General features: G+C 49.0%; 1 protein-coding gene and 1 long non-coding RNA gene across 4 annotated transcripts in view; one reads left to right on the forward strand and one right to left on the reverse strand.

Annotated features, from left to right (window-relative positions):
* Window positions 1-7,184, reverse strand: part of LOC144163967 (uncharacterized) — a 41,953-nt gene extending 34,769 nt beyond the window's left edge. The window contains exons 1-3 of the mRNA XM_077694605.1: window positions 7,163-7,184; window positions 2,902-2,964; window positions 2,187-2,259 (exon numbers count right to left, since the gene is read on the reverse strand). Coding sequence (XP_077550731.1) covers window positions 2,187-2,259; window positions 2,902-2,964; window positions 7,163-7,184 — 158 coding nt within the window. The remainder of the gene's footprint in view (window positions 1-2,186; window positions 2,260-2,901; window positions 2,965-7,162) is intronic.
* Window positions 7,185-15,303: 8,119 nt separating this feature from the next.
* The window catches only part of LOC144164434 (uncharacterized), a 38,735-nt gene continuing 32,573 nt past the window's right edge, over window positions 15,304-21,465 (forward strand). Inside the window, exons 1-4 of one of the 3 annotated variants that reach the window (XR_013321199.1) lie at window positions 15,304-15,711; window positions 17,586-17,693; window positions 18,598-18,701; window positions 19,126-19,229. This is a non-coding gene — a long non-coding RNA (uncharacterized LOC144164434). Of the gene's footprint in view, window positions 15,712-17,585; window positions 17,694-18,597; window positions 18,702-19,125; window positions 19,230-19,292; window positions 19,463-21,465 lie in introns of those variants that run through there. The other 2 variants (XR_013321197.1, XR_013321198.1) reach the window with 2 other exon arrangements.

The following is a 21,465-nucleotide window of genomic DNA, read 5'->3' on the forward strand; positions in this document are numbered from 1 at the left end:
CAGCAGAGTTTTCCTGTTTACATGGCAATCACTTTGCTTTCTTTCAGGGGAAAGTGTGGTTTTTTCTGCTGCTATGATAGTTTTTGTGATCTCGAGGCATTCTTCTTTTTATTGCGATAGTATGCCGTTTGGCATAAGTCGTCCTCGGAATCGTCCTCATCGTCTTCGGAAACGCTTGCTAGAGTTCATAATGAATTTTTCCAGATTTTTTTGAACTGTGATTGGTTGTGTTCTTTTTTTGAGGCCGTTGTCTTCAATAAATATTGATTTTACATTCAGTTGTTCTTTTTTGCCCGCTCTGCTTTCATATGCTCATCGTTGATATCCTTCTGATAGTATTTTGATTTTCAGCAATGAAAGAATACTCCCAGAAAATGAGAACCATTTCTGCACTCCATTAACTGGAGCTAAAAATGACCTGGGCGTTAGTGCTGAACGGACTGAAGTGTTAAAAACTTTTCGAGCCAAATGAGAGTTCAAGCATCTTTCTGCATCACCTAGCTAGTAACGTCTAGTGTCACTAAATTTATTTAGTGACATTAGTAACGTCCATTATCAGAAAAAGAGGTGGCTGCATTACTGAATTTTTCTTAGCCGCTAAATGATAGCCGCTCACTAAAGTTCACTGAATTCAGTGCGTACAAAGACCAGCACTTATATGGGGGTTTTGTCATCAGGTAGGGTTTACTGGTGAGTTTTATTTCCTGAAAGCATCCATTTTGACACTTGATGACTGAGTTGCATTTTCTTTGTAAAGGAAACTATTGACAAATGAAACATGTTCAAGTCCTTTGAATTCAATTCATCGAAATTTAGCCGCAAGTGGTGTCGCAAACTTTATATAGTGCTACTAGCTAGTGACACTAGTACAACCAGGAATGCATTTACCATGTTTAACAGGCCCTCAGAATAAATGCATACACAGACTGCAGCTATAGTTAAGATACCATGCGAATCGCCATCCTGTTCCAGAAGGAAAGAGGAGGCTGCGAGGGGATAAGAGAAGAATCTTAGGTATGTCCTCTAAGTTGCAGACTAGAAAAACGTTACCAAGCTATTCTAAATTATGTGTATGAGTTTCTAATATTGCTAACCGAAATTTAACCTGCGCTTGTTGCTGGGTAAAAGCCAGCTTCACTGCATAAGGTTATTTAGTGACTAGCAAGAGTAGGGATTGTGCCCGGAATACATACCTGCGGATGCAATTCGCAGTTTCCCCCGGAAAAAAAAAATACAATTTTGTGTTCTTGATAATTTTAATGCCTGCTTCTTGAAAGTGATTTCCAAGGTGACTGGCAGAATCCGCGGAAAACTTGCTTTTCGGAAATCAACCGGAAAATTAGCTACATGCGCACAAACTGACGCTACAAATGGAATGGTGACGTACACCGGCTAAGTTGCTAATATTTGGGCTTGCGGATCGTTATCGCTCGCCTCCAAGTTAAACGGTCGTTTAGGTGGATCACTCGTCATTGCACTGAGCGTTATTTTATCTTAGGCGCGGTTGCCTTTGCCGAAATAACCGTTTTTCGCTAATTCGCAGCGCCCGTATGCGACATTTCTGCCGCAAAAGTTCGGAGAAACCGGGCAGATAAAGGGTTACTGTGAGCTACTACAAATGCTTGCGTGGTGTTGGCACTCTGTTACTATACATTACTTGCAGTGCACTTGAAAGATCCTGCACAGGCGAAAGGCGAAAGCGACCGTGCGTTCTAGATTTCGGCGCACGTCAAAGATCCCCCAGGCTTTCAAGGTTAATCTGGAGCCCTACACTATGACGCGCCTCTTCGCCTGTGTAGCGCCGGCGTGTTAAATGAAAAGATTGTGCGTATGAAGTATTATTTTGAGACCATTAGCTAGTAGCTTCTGACTTCGAGGCACCACCGCCGGCCGCCCGGCCCCGCCAGCCCCACCATGTTGTTTACAAGCGACCCCGGCGACCCGGTCAAAGTTAGCGGCGAGAAGGTAGAAGAGACAATCTGGCAACACTGATAAGCACCAAAATGGCCACCGCTGCTCACTTGCGTACCTCAGTGACGGTACTCTAAAACCTTATTTAGTGACTCTATCTATATGTACTTGCTGCATGAGATGCATGGCACTTTAAGCATATTCCTGTTTTAAGCATGCCTTGTGCACTGGGTTCATATTCTACAAGCAGTAACACCGCAAGCATTGCAACTTACCCTGTGTTACCAGAACATGGGGTGCAGGAGCAGGTGTGGGAACCAGCTTCTCCCTCAATGTGAGCACCATCTCCTGAAGCAGGGAATTTCCGCAGAACACCATCCTGAGTATTGTCCACATCCTGAACTGAAAAAAAAATCAATGGTCTGTGCAGCCAAAGACAATTATTGCTGCACTATCACGAGACATAGTATTTACTTTAATGCATGGAAGTTGCGTTATAGAAACCGTCAAAGTGAGTGAATACAGTGACATGTCCCAAGCAGTCATGACTCAAGCATAACTTAATTGTTTTGGAATGACGAGACAGTGGCCCACAAGCCTGTGCCGGCCGAACCTATTGTCGCCCATGTTACATGGTGTCAGCACCATACTTGGTGGAATTTGTATTCTGCACAGGAAAAAATCATGGCTTCAGGATATTACCCCGCACATAGTCAGAAGACAGGGAGCCAAAAAAATAGACAAATTTGTTTTTGCAAAGGAAAGTTTGATATCCACCTCAATGCAGTCGTACGGTTGCAAAGGAAAGCTGTACAGGTTTCCTTTGTAGCTGTGCAGCTGCATTGAGGTGGATGTCAAACTTTCCTTCACAGAAACTTGCTCCGCCTTGGGTATTCCCACCAAATCTGGTCAACAAATTTGTTTTGTTCAACCTGGTTGACCACTACGTACTACAATGCTCGTACAAGAGCAAACAACATGACCTCTAACCTGGAAATTCCCCTTGTGTTTGGGAGCTTGCACTGATGAGGAACGTAAGAGCGCACTGTGTACCTGAAAAAAGAAAAGTTCAGTTGGTAGTGCGTACACACTAACACTTACATCAAATAAGGCAGGTACTTATGTCATTGGTAGTAATCGCGGCTTGAGTCTGGCTGCAGGATACACCCCTGCTGGAGGCTGCATCCACAGGCATTGCTACCACGCAGCTCTCGCCAATCGATGTTGCAGGTGGTATGTTCGCTCTCAGCGTGTCTTCTGGAAGTGGAAAACACAATCAACAGCAACAATTAAGACGCACAAAACCATGACATGCACAAAGACATCTCGTCGTAAAGCTACTGCTATACTCAGTTACAACTCAAGAACGGCACCACCTCATGTAGTGTATCACTCCGCCAAAGCGCCGGAGCATATCATGCTATGAATGCATGATATCGTCTGCCTTGTCTGACACAGGTTGTTTGTCGTCATTGGAGTCGTTTATAAGCATATTAAGTCCAAAAAATCACGGGAATGGCTCACGCCATGTTCAAAATATTCCCAGTAATGCCCTACTAGCGCCGTGCGGAGAAACATCCGGCTACGGTGATAAGGCACAGCGGCAACTTCCGGTGCCGTTTTTAAGTTGTCACCGAGTATAGTCTCACTTATGGCAGATAATGGCATGCAGAGGTTTTGCAGACATGCCTTCTGAAAGCAAATGGTTAAACAGTAGTTTCGTGATTATTCAAAACAAATGAGGGACGACGAATTATGCATAGTACATTTTTAGGTCTCTTTGTGAAAGCCTGGATTGAAGAAGCTGCCACACTATCACTCTGCACGCGCCAGCCATCCATGTTTTCTGTTTGAGATGTCTCGCAGTCATCAGTCCCACAAGCTTTTTTTCATTGAAAAGATGAAAAGCAACTAAGTTTTCAAGTAATAAATCTTACAGAGTTTAACAAACCCATTTGTCCATAAAACAGACCCGTTAAATTTATGTGAAGCACTTTTTGACTACTCATTCCCAGTTCAAAGGCCCATTGTAACAGAGCAGATTGAATATGACATGAGTTCCGGTAAGCGGAACACATGCAATGCACACGACACTTGCGCAAATGATCTAGGAACTATTGTTGGTTGTCGTGCTTTAGGAGCGGTAACTCCCGGGCTTGTGTCCTTGCAAACCACAATACAAGCATTATCGTCTAAGCAGTCATCAAGTTGAAAACTGGCCAGCACGTTTTCCCTTTTTTGTAGCAGTGTTTAAAGTTCGCTTATTGCCACAGTCGTCGCTGCTTCATCGCCATCATCCTCTATCATTGTTGTTGCAACTTTTACTAACTAGGGCATCCCTAAGCATTGGAGAACGGGGAGTTCTTGTGGCAGCTAAAATTGAAGGCAGCGCTCATTTTAATCGAGTCTGCCTGAAAAAGTTCCGGAGCATCATTTTGAGGGCCCACATCAAGTCCCCCTTCCTTTCTCAGCCGGTGTCAGTAAAAGGAGCCAGGAACACCAAATACAAGTTTGGTTCTTTAAAAGGACTGCTTTCTCCAGATAACAACAATCCCAATTGTTTCACAAGCTTGAAACAAATAAAATATCAAGTAAAACGTATGAATCAGTGGTGACTCCTGGCCTCTTTCTCTAGGTCACCACGTACCGCATTTACTCGCGTAATGAACCCACTTTTTTTCCAGAAAATGGGCATGAATTTGTACGGGAGGGTTCATTATGCGGGCAGAAATTGCACCAGTTTTAAAGGTTGAAATTTCATACAATAAAGTTGCTAAGAGAAGCACTGTCAGAGCCTTGCCATTTTCGTAAAAACACGTAGGTATTTATGTAATCAAATTTCTTTTTTGTTTGCAACATGCTAGTGGGTCTCACCATGGAGCTGTCCTCCTTACTAAAGTCGTTTCCCGCCTTACAATTGTTGTCGGCACACAGCGCACCGTCTTGCGTGCCATCAAGGCACTCCAAAACTTCTTTTCCGACACCGGAAAATTCCCTTCTTTGTACCCACGAAACATACGGCGATCCCTGTTCCCCGCCCAAGAACCTCGTTTCCACCCGTAGCGTACGCGAAGTGCCGCCCAGCTGCGCGGTTTCCATTTGCATGAACGCACGCTCCACCACCTTCAGTTTAAATCCGGCTGTGTAGCTCATGCAGGGGTGAGACAGCTGAACCAGATTTGGGAGCAGTTCTTGGAGCAGCAAATCTCGATTTCGGAGCAGGAGAACCTTGATTTGGAACAGAAGAACGACATTTATATTGTCACCTTAGGAGCCTAAAAAATCACATTTTTGGCAACTCGGGGGGGGGGGGGAGGAGAAAAGGGAAGTGCTTTTCTTAATCGGTTTTGAATGTACATAACACTGAAACAGCTATCAATAAAGTTTTTTCTACCAGAATATCACAAGTTACGAACTGCACTACATTTTTACAAACTATTTTTAAATTTCTAGGCTCTATACATAGATAGCGTGGAGCACCATTGAGAATATCGAATTGAAAAACTACGCAATTGTAAGGCATTGTTATTATGTTGTGAATGCCCAAATTATTATTTTTGCAATCCCAGACTGAGCTTTAGACAAGTGTAGAGCCACGGCAAAAGTTGTGCAAAGCGAGGTGACAGTCGTCGCACCACACCAGCACCCCCCTCCCCCACCCCCATTTCAAACCCCCAAGGTACACGTTCACTACGATCGTAATTTGAGTAACGTTGGTATGTTTAGCCACCTAATTCTTGGCATCGAATTTCCCTTCAGATAGATGAACCATTATTACTAGCGTGCAACAATAGCCCGTCCCGTTGTCAGACACTGCGTGAACATTTGGCGATGACGTAGCCTGCGCCGCCACTTCTGCAGTGTCTATCGTCCCGTCCCATTCCCGCCGCTCGCAAGCTTGCTGTCAGAGGTAGAAATAATTCAGCGTTTTATAACACCCCAACGAGTCCGAAATTACACTTCAAGCCTGCACCGCACCTCACACTCAAGACCGAAACACGGCAAAATCTCGGGCAACACGTTGTTTTTGATGAACTCCCGTCTTTCAAGTCGCGCAACTTCCCGCAACAGATCAAACGACTACATGTAAGCCCAGCCACCCTCATAACCAGAACCATGGTACAAATCGGCGAAGAGCACTCCGCCCGAGCAACTGCTTCGCCTGGCGGCGATGTTTTCCAATCTTCACCACACCAAGATGGCGGTGCCCCGTTCTGGAGATACGGCGCTCCAACATTGCCATTTTTTAGGGGCGAAGCTCCTTAAGTCATGGGTCTGTCCATGCCTTGTGTCTCGTGGTATGTGACCGCCGCATGCTTTCGGAGGTGTCGCAAAGTGGGCCGCGTTGCACGCGCAAGAACCGGCTGCAACCGGCAGCGTAAACTCGGCACCGGGAGCGCGAGCTTGTCTGTGTTCGCCAACGGAGGCGCGAGCGCACGTGCACTGCGAGGGGGAGATCACGCAAGAGGTCACGCCACGAACGCAGGCAGTCGTTCTCGGAGATCGAACGAGACGCAAGGACCTTTGATCGTTTCCTCTCGTCTTGTTCGGGCACAAGTTCGCCCTAAATAAAAGTTCTTTCTTTACCGTTGTGTCCCATCCTACGTGACAAATTGTCGTAGAGGTGCGGGGTAGTCCTCGGTGGCGCAGGGTCTTTCACCAGGTCTGGGCCTGGGAGCATTGACTCCGAAAATAAAGTTGATTTGTACAATGTACGCACACAGTCTTACGTCTTTCTTAATGATGTAATGGGCGAACTTTCATGGGAGAGTTACGGTTACCAATGATCTCCCCCTCTCGAGCTTCGCCCCACTTATCATCATTCATTCCGTGGATATGGCGTGATTTTTTTGTTAACTTGCACAAGTAGCTTTGTCGCCTCAGTACACATAAGTATTTTTTCTACGGGACTTTAGAATGGTTTTGGGGAAACTTTAAAACTCACAGAATGTTACATGTGCAACCGGACGTGACTTTCGAAAAACTATTTCGAAGGCAGTTTAATGCGGGTTTTTTATTGAATGATCAATCAACTAAGCCTTTACAACAGCATCACCTTGGGGGTGCTGTAAAATTATGCCGTCAGTAAGCATTTTTCCCCACTGAGAATGACGGGAGCGTTAAAATCCTTCGCTCTCAGACCGTTTTGGAGCAGTTTCGAGCAATTTTTGCAATTTTCAAGCTTTTGGAGCAGCCTGGCGCAGGAAAACAAATTTGTATCAAAACTGCGCAATATGCGCAGCTGTCTCACCCCTGCCCATGTACTGGCCCATTGTACGGCGTGCACTAGGAGCACAAAGAAAGGTCCGAACACAGCTGAACAGCAAAACCACGAGCACAATGGCGAAGTCGCGGAACCTCATGAGCAGAGGAGTGCGGAGTACGTTTAATGCTTTGTTCACACGCCGCCAAAAAAACTAGCTTTAGCAACAATGAGCAGAGAAGGAGTGTGGATTACGTTTTGTGCTTTGTTTGCACGCAGGAACGTTGATACGGCGCACGGTTTGTTTTGCGTTCAGCAGGGGGCACTTCGCAAGCGCGCAATTTTTAAATTGTAAGCCACGGCATTTGCGCTCGCGTCTCTTGCTATTGTTGAGATTTCCTTTTGTTGGAATGCGTTTTTAACATTTCTGTGTGTACTCTAGCGTGATACCAAGTTACAGTGATGGCCTAAGGGGTCAGCAACTATGCTCAGATAAAAACATATCCCCGCTGCATTTCCTATTCAAAGTGACAAAAAAGTAAATTCTCAAGAAGACAAGTGGGGGGAGGGTTCATTACGCGAGTAAATACGGTAATAATGTTCGTACATTTGGTAGCCACCGGACCAGACCTACACCAAAAACACATCACTGGGTGATTGCAGCCTCCAGTTCTGCTTGATTGCACCGCTTGAGGGGTTGTGGACAATTCATCAAATGCCGTTACATCGAACGGCACTCCATAGAAGCCATTTCATCAAACGCGCTTTGGTGGAAGGGCATTTCATCGAGGACATTATATCGAATTTGGTCGTACAGAACAGCCTTTGGGTGCATGGACCCGCAGCGATGGCTCAGTGGCCAAGGTGGTGTGCTGCTGAGCACGAGGACGCGGGTTCAAATCCTGACTGTGGCGGCCGCATTTATGATGTAGGCGAAAAGCAAAAACGCCTTGTGTACGAGATTTCAGTGCATGTTAAAGATCCCCCAGAGTTCAAAATTAATCTGGAACCATCCACTACGGCGTGCCTCACCACCTGCGTTGCATCGGCGCATTAAACACTGTGGGAACGCGACCTTAGCGCGTTCCCTTTCGTTCGGCTTTGCCGCACTGCTTGCTCCTCGCGGGAACTTGCTTGACGAGACGTCGGTGAGGGGGATCTACCTCCTCGCCAAAGGAGTGTCTTGTGGCCAGCGAGAGCGCGCAGGATGCAAGCAGAGGGAAGTTGGAGCGACAATGGCAGCCATCGGCGTCCCAGCGAGGCAAACGCGAGCACGCTGAGGTGCTTCGGAGATGACTGTTGTCGCGATGAGCCGAACCTCTCGATTCCCTTAAATTGCCCAGGCGAGGAACCAGATCCTCGCCGTCAACCAGCTAGCCTGCATTCTCTTTGTATGTTTATTATTCAGTAATAAATGTCAATGAGCAAAAACACTTGTCATTTCCTTTGTTCCTTTGTTCCACTGACCCACGGCCCGCCGCGGCTGGCGCGGTACAGCGCGCAGTCGCGGGGTAGGAGATAGCTTGCTAGCTGGGCGAAATGAGAAGACAGACTGATTAGTGTCTCTCGTCGCCGGTTTTGCTATTACGTGGGGAAAGTAACCAACCTACTTTTACCCCTGCGGCCCACATCTGGCGCATCAATGTGGGGCTGGCTCTCGGAACATGCAACATGTCTTTGTTGGGCGTGGAAAAGTTCTTTGTCCGAACCTGACAAGTGTTACTGCTAGCGTGAATCAGATCGCTAGCGAAGGCAGGCATACTTTCTTGAGAGCGGAGTGAACGTTGCTATATCAGGCTAGAACATGTCAGCGCCGAGGTTTTTCAGTGCGCCGTTTAGGCGGGACGTTTCTGCCGCGGCAAGCTGAGGCACGGAAAACATTAAAGGGCTACTGATGCGCTTTTAAAGCAGGGCAAAACTCTGCTTTTTACAATTGTTACATTGGTCAGTTTATGCCTGTAAAGTTTTTTTCGTCATTTTTAGCTTGGGGACAGCGGTATTCGTCGTTAAAGTTGACCCTACACCCCACCCACTGCTCCCTGCCGCATCGCCGGAAGAGCGAGAAACCGAGGCCGCGACCGGAAGTAACGTCATATTCGGAAGACGGCCAGCGACGTGTGCCGCCGCTTCGCTGTGTCCCAGTTTTCTGGGCGAAGTTACGAATTAAGCAGGCGTGTAATCTGCACTTCATTAATCATCATTGTCTAGAGTTGCTTCCGCGTCGATTTTTAACTGTAATGCTACTGTGTGATTCCCTAAAGCGGCTCCTATACCAGAGATTTCCTGCCCGAGCGCCCGTGGCTACATTGCTTTCACGAGTAGTCCGCGGGGCCGGCCGTGTCGTCCGGTGCTCTGTGCTTCATACGCGAAGCGACGGACTCAGACAAATACGGAGGTACCCCAAGTTTCTGATCCATTATTATTAGGGGATTAGAAAATTTTTGGGACCACAGCGCTCTGGGCTTCCCGAACTTCTTGCTCGTTTTCCCGATCAACGTTGTTGGCTGTGACGACAACTTAGCTGAATAGCTAGATTTTAAGAAGAAATCAAGCAAGCTGAAAGCATGAAGCGTTGTCTGAGCGCAGAAGCGCTCCGCACACTCGCCGGTCGTGCATGCCCGTACGGCGCACGAAACGGCTCGCACCACACATGCCGCGGCAGCGACCGCTCTTCGCTACCGTCCAGAATCAAGGCCGTCGCGAAAAGCAAGGTAAACGTGCAAGAGAGGATGATAGTGCGGTGAAAAATTGTGCTAGGGATTTTCATCCAAGGTGATTTCGAAAGAGGTGATCGAATTTTTATCGTGATGCGGAGTGCCGACCGGTCGTGGAGGCTCGTCGACGGCCGCAAACGAATCTGCCCGAGCACGAGATGCGGCGAGAGGCCGATGGATGGCGTTACCTGCGCGCAAGAATGAGCACAGCACTGATCACTAGAATGACTATCAACGTAGGAATAAGGTTCCACATGCGAGAAAGGGATGATAGTGTGGTGAAAAACTGTGTTAAGGATAGTCATTCGCAATTGAAGAGATACCAGCGACCCTTGGTGCTAAGCCTAAAGTTCCCAACATCAGTGGTGACTCCGTGCTACCTGAGCCGGCTGGAGCTGTTGGGGAAGGCGTTCTAAAGCTTGTCGGGGACCAGCGAGCTGCGCTTGGGTTCCTCTACCATTTGGGGGGCGACCAACGTTCGGCTCCCCTATTCTAAAACATGCGTATGTGCAGCAATGCCACGTTCCGCTGATTGGCCGAGCAGCGACGCGGCACCAGCACCTCTGCGCGATGCGGCGGCGGCCGCACTACCTGTGCGCATCGCAGGCTGCTGCACAGAGCTTGTTGCCACCTGTCGAAATGTAAAAACAAAGTTCCACATTCGAGGATGGGGATGATGGTGGGTTGAAAAATTGTGCTAGGAATTGTGACTACCGCTGGTAGTGAAAGCGGTGAACCAATATCTGTGCACCTCCCCTGCACCCGAAAAACAAGTCAGCCATGAGTCGTTGGGGGAGAACCCCTTTCTAAAGCTCGCCGCGAGCGAAGCTGTTGCGTTTATACTTCCATCAGGCTCTCCTATTCCAAGGAAAGATTGTGTGAGCCCTCCATTCACCAGAGGACCTTCTGGCCCGTATCTGAACGGGAACAGAATGGGATCTTCAGGCTGAGCGGTCACCGCAGCGCCGGCACTTCCGAATATCACGTCACCTGCCGCCAGCCAATCGCGAAAGGCAGCCAGGGCTCTCACCGCGCCCGCGGGCAGGGGTCGTTTGTTTTGACGAAAAAAGATGGTTTGGGTGTATTTACACATAAAATAAACATGTTTTTCAAATTCAGGGTCAAGAAAACCATAATGTAATGCCCCCAACAAAATTTTTTTGAAAAGCTCTTCACTAGAAGTCCCACACCCTTGAAGCGCTAGGGCATACAGCCCGCGCTGTACCATTGTAATTGCAAGCCCGAACTGAGCGAGTACGGAAGCTGCGTTGTTTGGCCCGATTTTCTTTTTCCCTGCTGTCTCTTTTATCGACTCCGGGAGTCGGGGCTCTGGGAGTTGTGTTGCCAGGGGCCACAGGTGCCATAAGGGCTGTCTGGTATTGCGGCTCGGCACCGGGCATTCCGACATCGCAAGACGCGATGGGCGCCACCGCTCATTAAGCTATTTGTGTAGCAGCGAGCGGGTAGGACCGACGACAAAGCCGATGTCTCCTTCACGGCTCTGCGAATGGGGCAGTAGAGCAAGTCTCTGGGTTGCGGTCGTTGCCAAAGATTTGTGTAGCCCGAAGGCTTTTCGGAGCCGGCACCACATGGGAGAGGGCACGACCAAGGGGGACATAGCTCAGGAGCAGATGGACGGGAAACGGCCCCTCTTCTCCACTCAATGGCGGGGTGCATGCCGTCGGAATGCTCGTTTTAAGTGGTTCTGCACGTAGTGAGGGAATATCTCCTTTGCCTCAAGAAAGTGAATTTTTTGTGTGCGCTGTCGGAAACCGTCTTTTGACAGCCGCAATTTTTAAGCATCGTGTCACGCGGCCGATGCTGACGGATAGCATTTCTTCCTTGCCTGAGTTCAGGGCTTGCAGGAATGCTGATGTGATGCGCAATGCGAGTTGAGTCACCCAGGCTTGCTTGCTACGCGATGTCTGTGCTGCCACCTGCTGCTCCGGGTCTGCGAGCGTTCGAAAGCTGTAGACCACTGGCGGCTGCCCTGGCGTGGCAGCTACTTGGAGGCGGCCTAGCTGCAGCTCCGTGGGAGCTCCCTACAGCTGCTGTCTCTCTCCATGATGGAGGGCATGCTGGTGCGGGCGGTGCCGTCCTGTGCTGCATCGCATGGCATCACTGCGGTGCCTGGGCCGCAATTTGCGGTCGGGAGGCACCTGGACCTGTTGATACATCCTCGGCGCGTCCGGGCTGAGAGCAGCCGCTGTACAGGCGTCATCTGTCAGCGCAGTCGCTACACTTGCTCGGGCTGGCTTCAGCCCTACCCCTCCAGACCCTGGCCTGCTGTCTTCGGCCAGGGCTGGACCGAAACTACTGATCATCATTACCGACTGACAAGAGCACCAGTGCAACGATTGCTCGTGTTAGCCTGCGCAGTGCTGCGCTACGTCGAATTCTCGTCCTGGAACTTTGTGTGCCTGGCATGCCTGTTCGAGCCAACTTGTTCACCGTCACCTGAGCGTCCAGAGCAGCTGTGTTAACTTCGGTGTTACCTGCAACACCTGAGCGTTAGATTGTGCATGGGCGTTAAATTGTGCATGTGGCTGACGATGCCTGTTTGATGACGGCGAGTGCGAAGCAGCTACTACGCGGGGCAAACCTTCATGTTTTGTTTAGTGTTACGAACATTGCGTCTAGATGTCCCCACGCTGTGTTCTTGCCACCGTACGGGAAGGTTTAAGGTTGGAGGGATGTGGGAACGCGACCTTAGCGCGTTCCCTTTCGTTCAACTTTGCCGCACTGCTTGCTTCTCGCGGGGACTTGCTTGGCGAGACGTCGGTGAGGGGGATCTACCTCCTCGCCGAAGGAGTGTCTTGTGGCCAGCGAGAGCACGCGGGATGCAAGAAGGGGAAGGTTGGAGCTCGGGAAGCGAGGCGAGAGGACGTGCCTAGCGACCTCCTTCCTTTGAGGATCGGGCAAAAAGAAGGGCGCAATGGCTGCCATCGGCGTCCTGGCGAGGCAAACGCGAGCGCACTAAGGCGTTCCGGAGATGACTGTTGTCGCAGTCAGTCGAACCTCTCGATTTCCTTAAATTGCCCGGGCGAGGAACTAGATCCTCGCCGTCAACCAGCTAGCCTGCATGCTCTTTGTATGTTTATTATTCAGTAATAAATGTCAATGAGTGAAAACACTTGTCACTTCCTTTGTTCCGTTGAGCCACGGCCTGCCACGGCTGGCGCGGTACAGCGCGCAGTCGCGGGGTGAGAGATAGCTTGCTAGCTGGGCGAAATGAGAAGACAAAGACTGATTAGTGTCTCTCGTCGCCGGTTTTGCTATTACATGGGGAAAGTAACCAACCTACTTTTACCCCTGCGACTTACAACACCTACAATGAATCAATTTGTGGCACATGGACAGTGATAATAAGATAGTTCATTTTTCGCACGCTTCTATCTTCGTGGTAATTTGTTTTGATATCACCACTTTAATTTGCAAGAAACTGGAGATTTATTTTCTTCAAGCGTGGGACCAAGCACTTTGGGATGTAGATAAGCTTTAAGGAGTTCGCTAGACACTGGCAGCTACATAAGCGTCTCAGCCTCAGCAAGCTACGCCAATTGTTCGGCGTCCGTCCGATAATTCCGCGCTTAGGCCTCCCTGCCCCAGCACAGAATTCGACCAAACGTCAATTGACTGAAGAGACTGCGTGTATTGCTAAATTCTTGCTCGCTGGCAGGAGTTTGACTAGCTGAAGAACGACTTGCCGCAAACCGTCTTGAACATGGTAGGCTGGTTAAAAAGAAATTACGTCGTGGTGAAGCCACGCCAGCTGCCTGAGCTGCTCGAGGTACTGGCGATTCGCACGCCGCCTCGATTTTAACCTGCCTTCTGGTCCGTTAAGCACTTAGCAGAACAACGGTTACCAAGAGAAAATATATCTGTACAAAATTGGCAGGTTTTCAAAAGTTGTTGGAATCTCGCAACCGGCGTTCAACCATTCCCCAGTTCCCTGTAACAGCAACAAAAAGCTACGGACGACCGGGTGAAATCCCTTTTGCGTAGCCAGCAGCCGCCTGAGCACAGGAATTCTGTGCTAGCCGAGCAGAGGTCTTCGAGAGCATCTCGAACCACAGGAGAAACGTGCAGGAATGGATGTTTAAAGTACCAGAAGGCACACCTGAGAATGTGTGCTTTCTGGCGATTTCTGCACTCAATTACTTTGCATAAACACAACTCCGTAAATCCGAGAGAAAGGAAATAACAACAAACTTCATTAATCCCTTCACAAAAATCGGCATGCATCACCCGGGGCGATTTCAACTCATTGCAAGTTGCCTATATCGTCATGGGAAGTGGCAATGACAAAGACTCGTGCTTGGATAACGCGCGGTTTCTACGGGACACTAAATTATAAAGCCTTTCATGCTGCATGCATCTCTTTATGGCGAAAAAACTTGAACTTTACTAGCAAAGTTACTAATCGCGACGGCACCCTTCGAACAGCATTCGACAAAACGGGCGACGTCACTTCGATGAAACGGTGTTCGAAGAAACTGTTTTGATGAAACAAACAGGCCTTCGATAAAACTTCGTTTGATGAAACGGTGTTCGATTAATTATCACGACCTCGCTTGGGTGCGAACATGCGGTTAAAACACTGAAAACAATATTTCTGAACGCTAGCTCAGAACGGAAAAGGCGTCATAACACATCAAGTTTCGTCTGTAGGATACTCCTGATGTATGTCACTCCGTTCTACGACCCCGACGGCCAAAGGGCGGCCCTCGGGAATCGACACGTGCAGTTGAAGAAGCCAGCCGAGCTGCTGGAGGCAGTCCACTCGGGCCGCTTGATACGGAAACACAGGCTCGGCACAGAGCGCAAGGCACGAGGCACGACAAACGCGACGAGCGAAGGAAGACACACCTGCTCAGAGGCTGCGGCGAGGCCCACAGAGATGTTCTCCAAGTAGATCAGGAGATCCTCGGGCAGTCTTGATAAGCACACACAGCGGTAGTCCGCTGGCCGTCACGCATTTTCGTGAACTGCACGTATTTCGGCGCAGACGACTTTCACGCACGCACGGCCAGCATCATGAAACCGGAGCACAAATCACAGGACACAGAGAAAGAAATACTGCACAGAATGCGAAGCAGAACCACGGAATACTATTCAGAAAGACCCCTTTGTTGTTTTAACCATTGTGACAGCCACAGGTCTAGCAAACACTTTAGTGTGGAAAGCCGTCTCCAAGGCTAGTTGGTGGAGTGCCCTGCGGGATTGGCGGCGCTGAATGCGGATGGTCTACTAACATTCCATGGCTATTTAACCCGATTTAACCAAACCTAAAGTGACGATGATGACGAAAAGGATGATGGTTGGTGGATTTTGTTTTGAATTTAGACATCATTTGTAATAAGGTTGTCATGAACCGATTCGCTTGTTGAATAGGCTACAGATGAATATGCTTAGTGGCGCCGCCACAAGCCAACTTTCAGCGTGAGGTCAGGCGAGGTCTTTGCGCAATTGACTGGGCAGGCAAATCAGCAGCACACAAGAGACTGTGTGGCGGCTGAGATTCAAAGCTTGTTGCCACGCATTTTTGTTACCGTCACCTCTGGAAGAATTTGTACGTACATGTATCGGCTCCTTGGAAACCTTCTTCAGTCGTGATAACTCCGTGGTTTGACGGGCGTGTGCTGAACATGCGCACCGGTGCATGTGCTCACAATCCGGGGACGAACGGAACCCACCGTTTTCGAACGTGCATTGTGCACATCAGATGTCGAGTGTCTTGTCGTGGTGGCTAGAGCTAGCGTGGTGTGTGCCATGTTCATGGCCTGTGCTACTGAAAACACTCGTGTCAGGGCTGGTCAGTGCGTCCAACGTGGTTGCAACGTGATGCCGCTGCTCGGGACATCGGATGACAACAAATAATGGGTGAGTCTGGGGGGTTGTCTGAAAAAAAGAGGGTAGATAGCGGTCGTGGCAATTATAATGAGCCGTCCGAGCAGCCATTCTGCAGTGATTAAGTGAAAGACGCCGTCAGGGGAAGTTTTTGCAGGTAGGCGCTGCGCTGCACTGCCGGCGGCCGGCAGCTTGCGACATTTTTGCTGGCACCAAACGCCAGTGTGGCCTGCCTGGTTCCCGAAGCTGAACCCTGCTCGGAAAATTCTTCATTCTTTGGTAAAACTGCAAACAAAGACCGAATATTGATAAGGGAAGCTTGAAAGGAAGTTGGAAAAGTGAGGTGGTGGTGCCAAGCGTTTCTGTGCTGTTGGCTTAGTGCCCAGAATGGAAGCGTGTAGGTGTGTAGAATGTGCGAGGCAACATTTTTGAACTGCGCATCACTGATGACGCTGGATTGGCAGCCTCAGGTCGCATGTGTTTTTTCAAATCGTGTATCAGCGAACTGCTCATCATTCTTTTTCCTCGTACTGTCATCCACACTGCTGGACAACAAGTTGCAACCATGGGCGTCCGGAAGGGGGGGCAACTGCCCCCCCTTGGAAAGTGGGATATTTTTATGCACTACAAAAAAGCTGCACAGCTTGGTTGGCCTATAATGAAAATAACTTTACCCTGAAGGGCGGAAGATAGGAGAGAATGACACCGGCGTTGTCTCCTTTGTCCCGTCCTTTAGCACAAAGAATTATGTACGTGAACCATCTAGCCCAACAATCCGTTCTACTCAAATTATTAGCACACTCAGGTCCTGCGTATCCGTATGGAACGCCCTTCAGGACTGCGGTCAACATTGCACTTTAGACAGTGGGGCTCTTTGATTTACAGTCTCGGACTTGCCACGGACTCCCCGAGAAGCAGTCCGGCGTTCGCTTTTCCCATGTATACCTATGGCTTCGGGGAATCCTCGGACTACCGGCGGACTCTTTGCGGTGGCTCCGAGACTGTAAATCCAAGAGCCCCCCTCACTAACCTTGCCGGTCATGTGATGGCAGTGAAACAGACTGCCTGTGCTGGCTATTGAAGATTGTGAACAATTCTGAAAAGTTTGTCGTTTTGTTGTTTTTTTATGCAGTCTTACCGCAAGAACATCAGTTTTCGGACAAATTTGCAGCTATATTTAGATTGAAATCTTCACCGCTACACTTAGTAGGGAGAGCATAACATCCTGCCGTGCCGTTCCATCACCTTGTACACCCTTTTTTCGAAATTGCGAAATGTCGGCACCACCCAAGCCCCGAAACAAAACCTATAAATCAGCCCCTCAAAACGGTTGTACGCCCGTAGTGCATTGAAAGTTAGGGACGCCAGTAGTATCTTTATTGTGTGAGCCATTTTAACAGACTTCATCACACATGTCATCTTGCAATTTGCCAAGAAAAATTCGAGGCGTTTGTAGCTGCTATTCAAGGAAGATTGACGGAGTGCAGTTTTATGTATGTGAACGTATCGTGCTTTGTGCTGGTGATCAGTTGCCATGAGTCGAGAACCCTCATGCAGCGAGACTGACCACTCTTCTTTACAAAGTGACAGTAACTTTTCTCATTTTCTTTATTAACTTTATTTCTTTGTTCGGTAGTAAAATCCAATGTATATTCACCAAGTTTGGTTCTAATTCGCGGTTTGTAATTATTGTAACCTCAAATAGCGCCTTTTTGGTGCTATCCAACCGTACCCCCCCCCCCCCCCCCTTTGGCTAATGGATGCCCCCCCTTGCAAAAAGTTCTGCGGACGCCCTTGGTTGCAACTTACTACACATTGTCCCTTTTCATTTTATAATTGCCGTGCGGAAAGTCTGATGTGGGATGCTTTCTTGTTGCCCTCCACCCCCCACCCCCTCCACTTGCCAGGAGGTCACCACTTCCGTCCTGTTCTGGTAAGGGCAACACCCCTTTTCCTCCCGAGAGACCAGCCAGTTCTGGGGAAGCAGTCTCATTAAGAGGAGCACCTCCCGACAGGTATTCACAATGGCAGTGCTGTATGTGTCTATGATTTCCTGGTTGGCTGTTGCACATAGTTGCTGGCTCTGAACCAGGGTCCGTTTGCCCGAACGCGATAAGTGAGTCCGTTTGCCCGAATGCGATAAGTGAATGAATAAGTTCTCAACTACGACTTTAGCGCAGTCTAGGTAATAAGTCGTTTGCCCGAAACTGATACAAACGCTCGGTTAAGGTTGCGTTTCCGTCGGGGTTTCTAACCGGCTTATTTGCCGTGGCTGACTTTGACTTATTGCCGTCTTATTCGTAAGCGGGAACTTATGCGTACAAGCAAATGGGCCCAGATCACAAAAACTGTTCTCAAAACTGAGGCATTATGGAAAAGGGAAAAATTGGGTACTGAGCAATGGGGCTTGGAGTCAGTTGAGAGCCCAGAAGAGCAGTGTACCTTTTGACTGCGTTGAATGTTCAGGGTTCTTGAGATGCTGGGGTTTTCATACCCCTGCTACACTGGCGTCCAAGTGTCACTTTACTCAAATGAGGGGCTGCGAATGCTATTCATAACCTGCCATTCTGCACTGCAATTTCAATGGCATTTGAGAGCATTAACAATCATTCACTGTGCTGCGTGGCACTGCTGCCGTCGAGTTCTTGGTTTAAACAATAACGCAACAATCAAATTAAGCAGAAGTCTTTGGCAGTAAAATGATACCAAATTATAAGTAAAGCAAGCTTTGACATAGTTTTTTTTTTATTATAAATCACAATCAAGGCATTTTTTCTACTTCGGGGTGCAGGTTTGTTGGTGCCACCTAAGTATGACCAAAGGAAGCTGCAGCTACACAAATATACCATGAATGTTAAAATTGGTGTGAGCTCCCTATCCGATGTTGTGTACTAACGACATTTCATGATTTACTTGCAGCATGGGCTCAGTGTAGCTCAGCCATGCCGTCCGGACTCCTGGGTTGGCTGTTACAGACAAGAAAGCAGGAAAGAGAACATCTATGCGCATATTTTCCCACCAAGGTTAGTAACATCTGTATACTTCATTGTAGTTTTTGTGTTTATACTACTGTACTGTGTAGTTAAAGCTGCGTGAATTTTTGTTTGGCTGGCCACCTCGGCCTCCTAGCTGTCGCTCATTCCCAATTGTATTATAGACTCCTGACAGCGAAGTTTGTGGGGCGAGTGCAGCGCCAGCCGCGGCAGACCCGTGCAAATCTGGGTCGGTCCCGCCGTGGCGACCGCCTTTAGTGCCCTTTATAATAGTTTTTTTTTATTATAATTCACAATCAAGGCATTTTTTCTACTTTGGGGTGCAGGTTTGTTGGTGCCACCTAAGTATGACCAAAGGAAGCTGCAGCTACACAAATATACCATGAATGTTAAAATTGGTGCGAGCTCCCTATCCGATGTTGTGTACTAACGACATTTCATGATTTACTTGCAGCATGGGCTCAGTGTAGCTCAGCCATGCCGTCCGGACTCCTGGGTTGGCTGTTACAGACAAGACAGCAGGAAAGAGAACATCTATGCGCATATTTTCCCACCAAGGTTAGTAACATCTGTATACTTCATTGTAGTTTTTGTGTTTATACTACTGTACTGTGTAGTTAAAGCTGCGTGAATTTTTGTTTGTCTGGCCACCTCGGCCTCCTAGCTGTCGCTCATTCCCGATTGTATTATAGACTCCTGACAGCGAAGTTTGCGGGGCGAGTGCAGCGCCAGCCGCGGCAGACCCGTGCAAATCTGGGTCGGTCCCGCCGTGCCGACCGCCTTTAGTGCCCGTGAGCGCAACTTTGCAAAATGTGTCATAACATTATTTCCGTGTATTTGTACTGCACACTGCAACAAACCCACGCAGACATGTTATATCGTAGGGGGAAGCCTCAAAAATATAACGGGGTGCTGACAAAACTCTGTCACCTTGCTGCCGAGCCGTAGGTTAACACAACTGGGAAGCGTGTTCAAGGCTTTGTATTCTCCTGTGGATTCTTTTTTTTTTTTGGAGATACGAAGCGGGGCTACTGAATCTTGAGAGGCCCACATTAGACGAGCACATTACATAATGTCGTGGTGTACGATCAGCTTGTTAGTAGGCTGGTTAGCAGGCGGTAAATACACATGAGTGCGCGTTAAATTTGGTCCCCCAACCTAGTTATAGCATCACAGTTTATCACCCAGCGGTTGTACTCTGCTTCAGCTAACATTGCACATGCTTATATTGCCATATTAAATGCATATAACCACATATGGGGGGAACACTTCTAGGCATTAACGTTCCCAAATGTTTTGCGAGCTATTGGATAGCATAAAATCACCGCCTCTTCTGGCAAAAGAAACACTGAAATTGTCTAAGCCACTCAAAAGCAGAGAAAAATAGAGCTAGGATGTCCCATAATAAAAGTTCGAAATATATTGTTCCGAGGATGATGTGGTGAAACCTCATGCTTCCCGCCTGAGAGACCATGGGGCTGTGTGCCCGTGCCATGCCGGCTATGTGCCTAGCCCTGTCAGGGAACGAGGAAAAAGACGAGGATTTGGCTCTCACTCGTATTGCGGCCACCTTGCCCGACTGGTGACTCTTCCCACTCAGACTGATTTTCTGTAAATACCTGCCAATACACTATTCCTTGCGCCTGCCTCATAACATCTTATGGTGGAGGTTGCGGTGTGATCCCTATCAGTCAAATTCACGCGACACGGAGCCGCGTAGCGGTCGCCACATTGGTCTTAAGACCATATCATCGAATAGAGCACCCGTTGGCTCGGCACCGATCATCATCGTGTCCCATCCAAGAGAACCCGGTACGTTCAATGGCACAGATGGCCTCGATGTTGAAGACTGGCTCCGCCGGTATGAGCGAGTCAGCTCTCACAACCGCTGGGACGACACTTTGATGCTGGCGAACGTCTCCTATTCATTGAGGGGCGCAGCAGATGCTTGGTTCGAAACCAATGAGGCCACGTTAACAAGCTGGGACGATTGCAAGAAGCTCCGCGCCATTTTTGGGCAGCCCGAAACTAACCGCCTTGCTGCCAAAAACAAGCTGGCCTCCCGTGCGCAAACGTCTACTGAATCGTATGTTGCGTACATTCAGAACATTCTCGCACTGTGTCAAAAGGTCAACAACCAGATGTCTGAAGACGACAAAGTAGCGAATTTGTTGAAGGGCATTGGCGACGACGCTTTCCACTTGCTTGTCTGCAAGGACTGCAAGAGTGTCGACGCAATAATTAAAGAGTGCCGTCGCCTCGAGCAGGCGAAAAGTCGCCACATCGCACCGCAGTACGCCCGCCTCCCCCCACCCGCCGCGGTGGCTCAGTGGCTAAGGCGTTGCGCTGCTGAGCACGAGGTCGCGGGTTCGATTCCCGGCCGCGGCGGACGCTTTTCTGATGGAGGCGAAAAGCAAAAACGCCCGTGTGTACGAGATTTCGGCGCACGATAAAGATCCCCAGGTGGTCAAAATTAATCCGGAGCCCTCCACTACGGCGCGCCTCATTGCCTGCGTTGCGTCGGCGCGTTAAACCCTACAATCAATCAATCACGCCCGCCTCCCCAACACTGCCGCGACTTCGTCATGTGAGGACCGTCCCCTCCCTGCTTTAGCAGCTTAGGTTAGTCCTACCCGAACCGCAAGCATCACTCAGGTCATACGTCGGAAGCTGGAGGCAATGGCCCCGGCACTTTCCAACCAAGCGCCTGATAGCGGCATGCATATGCTCCCCTTCATCCAGGCCGTCGTGCGCCAAGAAATTGCGACCATGGGCTTTCCTACCACCTGCTCCA

This window comes from Haemaphysalis longicornis, unplaced genomic scaffold, assembly GCF_048455015.1.
Source record: "Haemaphysalis longicornis isolate Haplotype H1 unplaced genomic scaffold, Haemaphysalis longicornis Haplotype H1 scaffold_13, whole genome shotgun sequence".
Classification (NCBI taxonomy): domain Eukaryota; kingdom Metazoa; phylum Arthropoda; class Arachnida; order Ixodida; family Ixodidae; genus Haemaphysalis; species Haemaphysalis longicornis.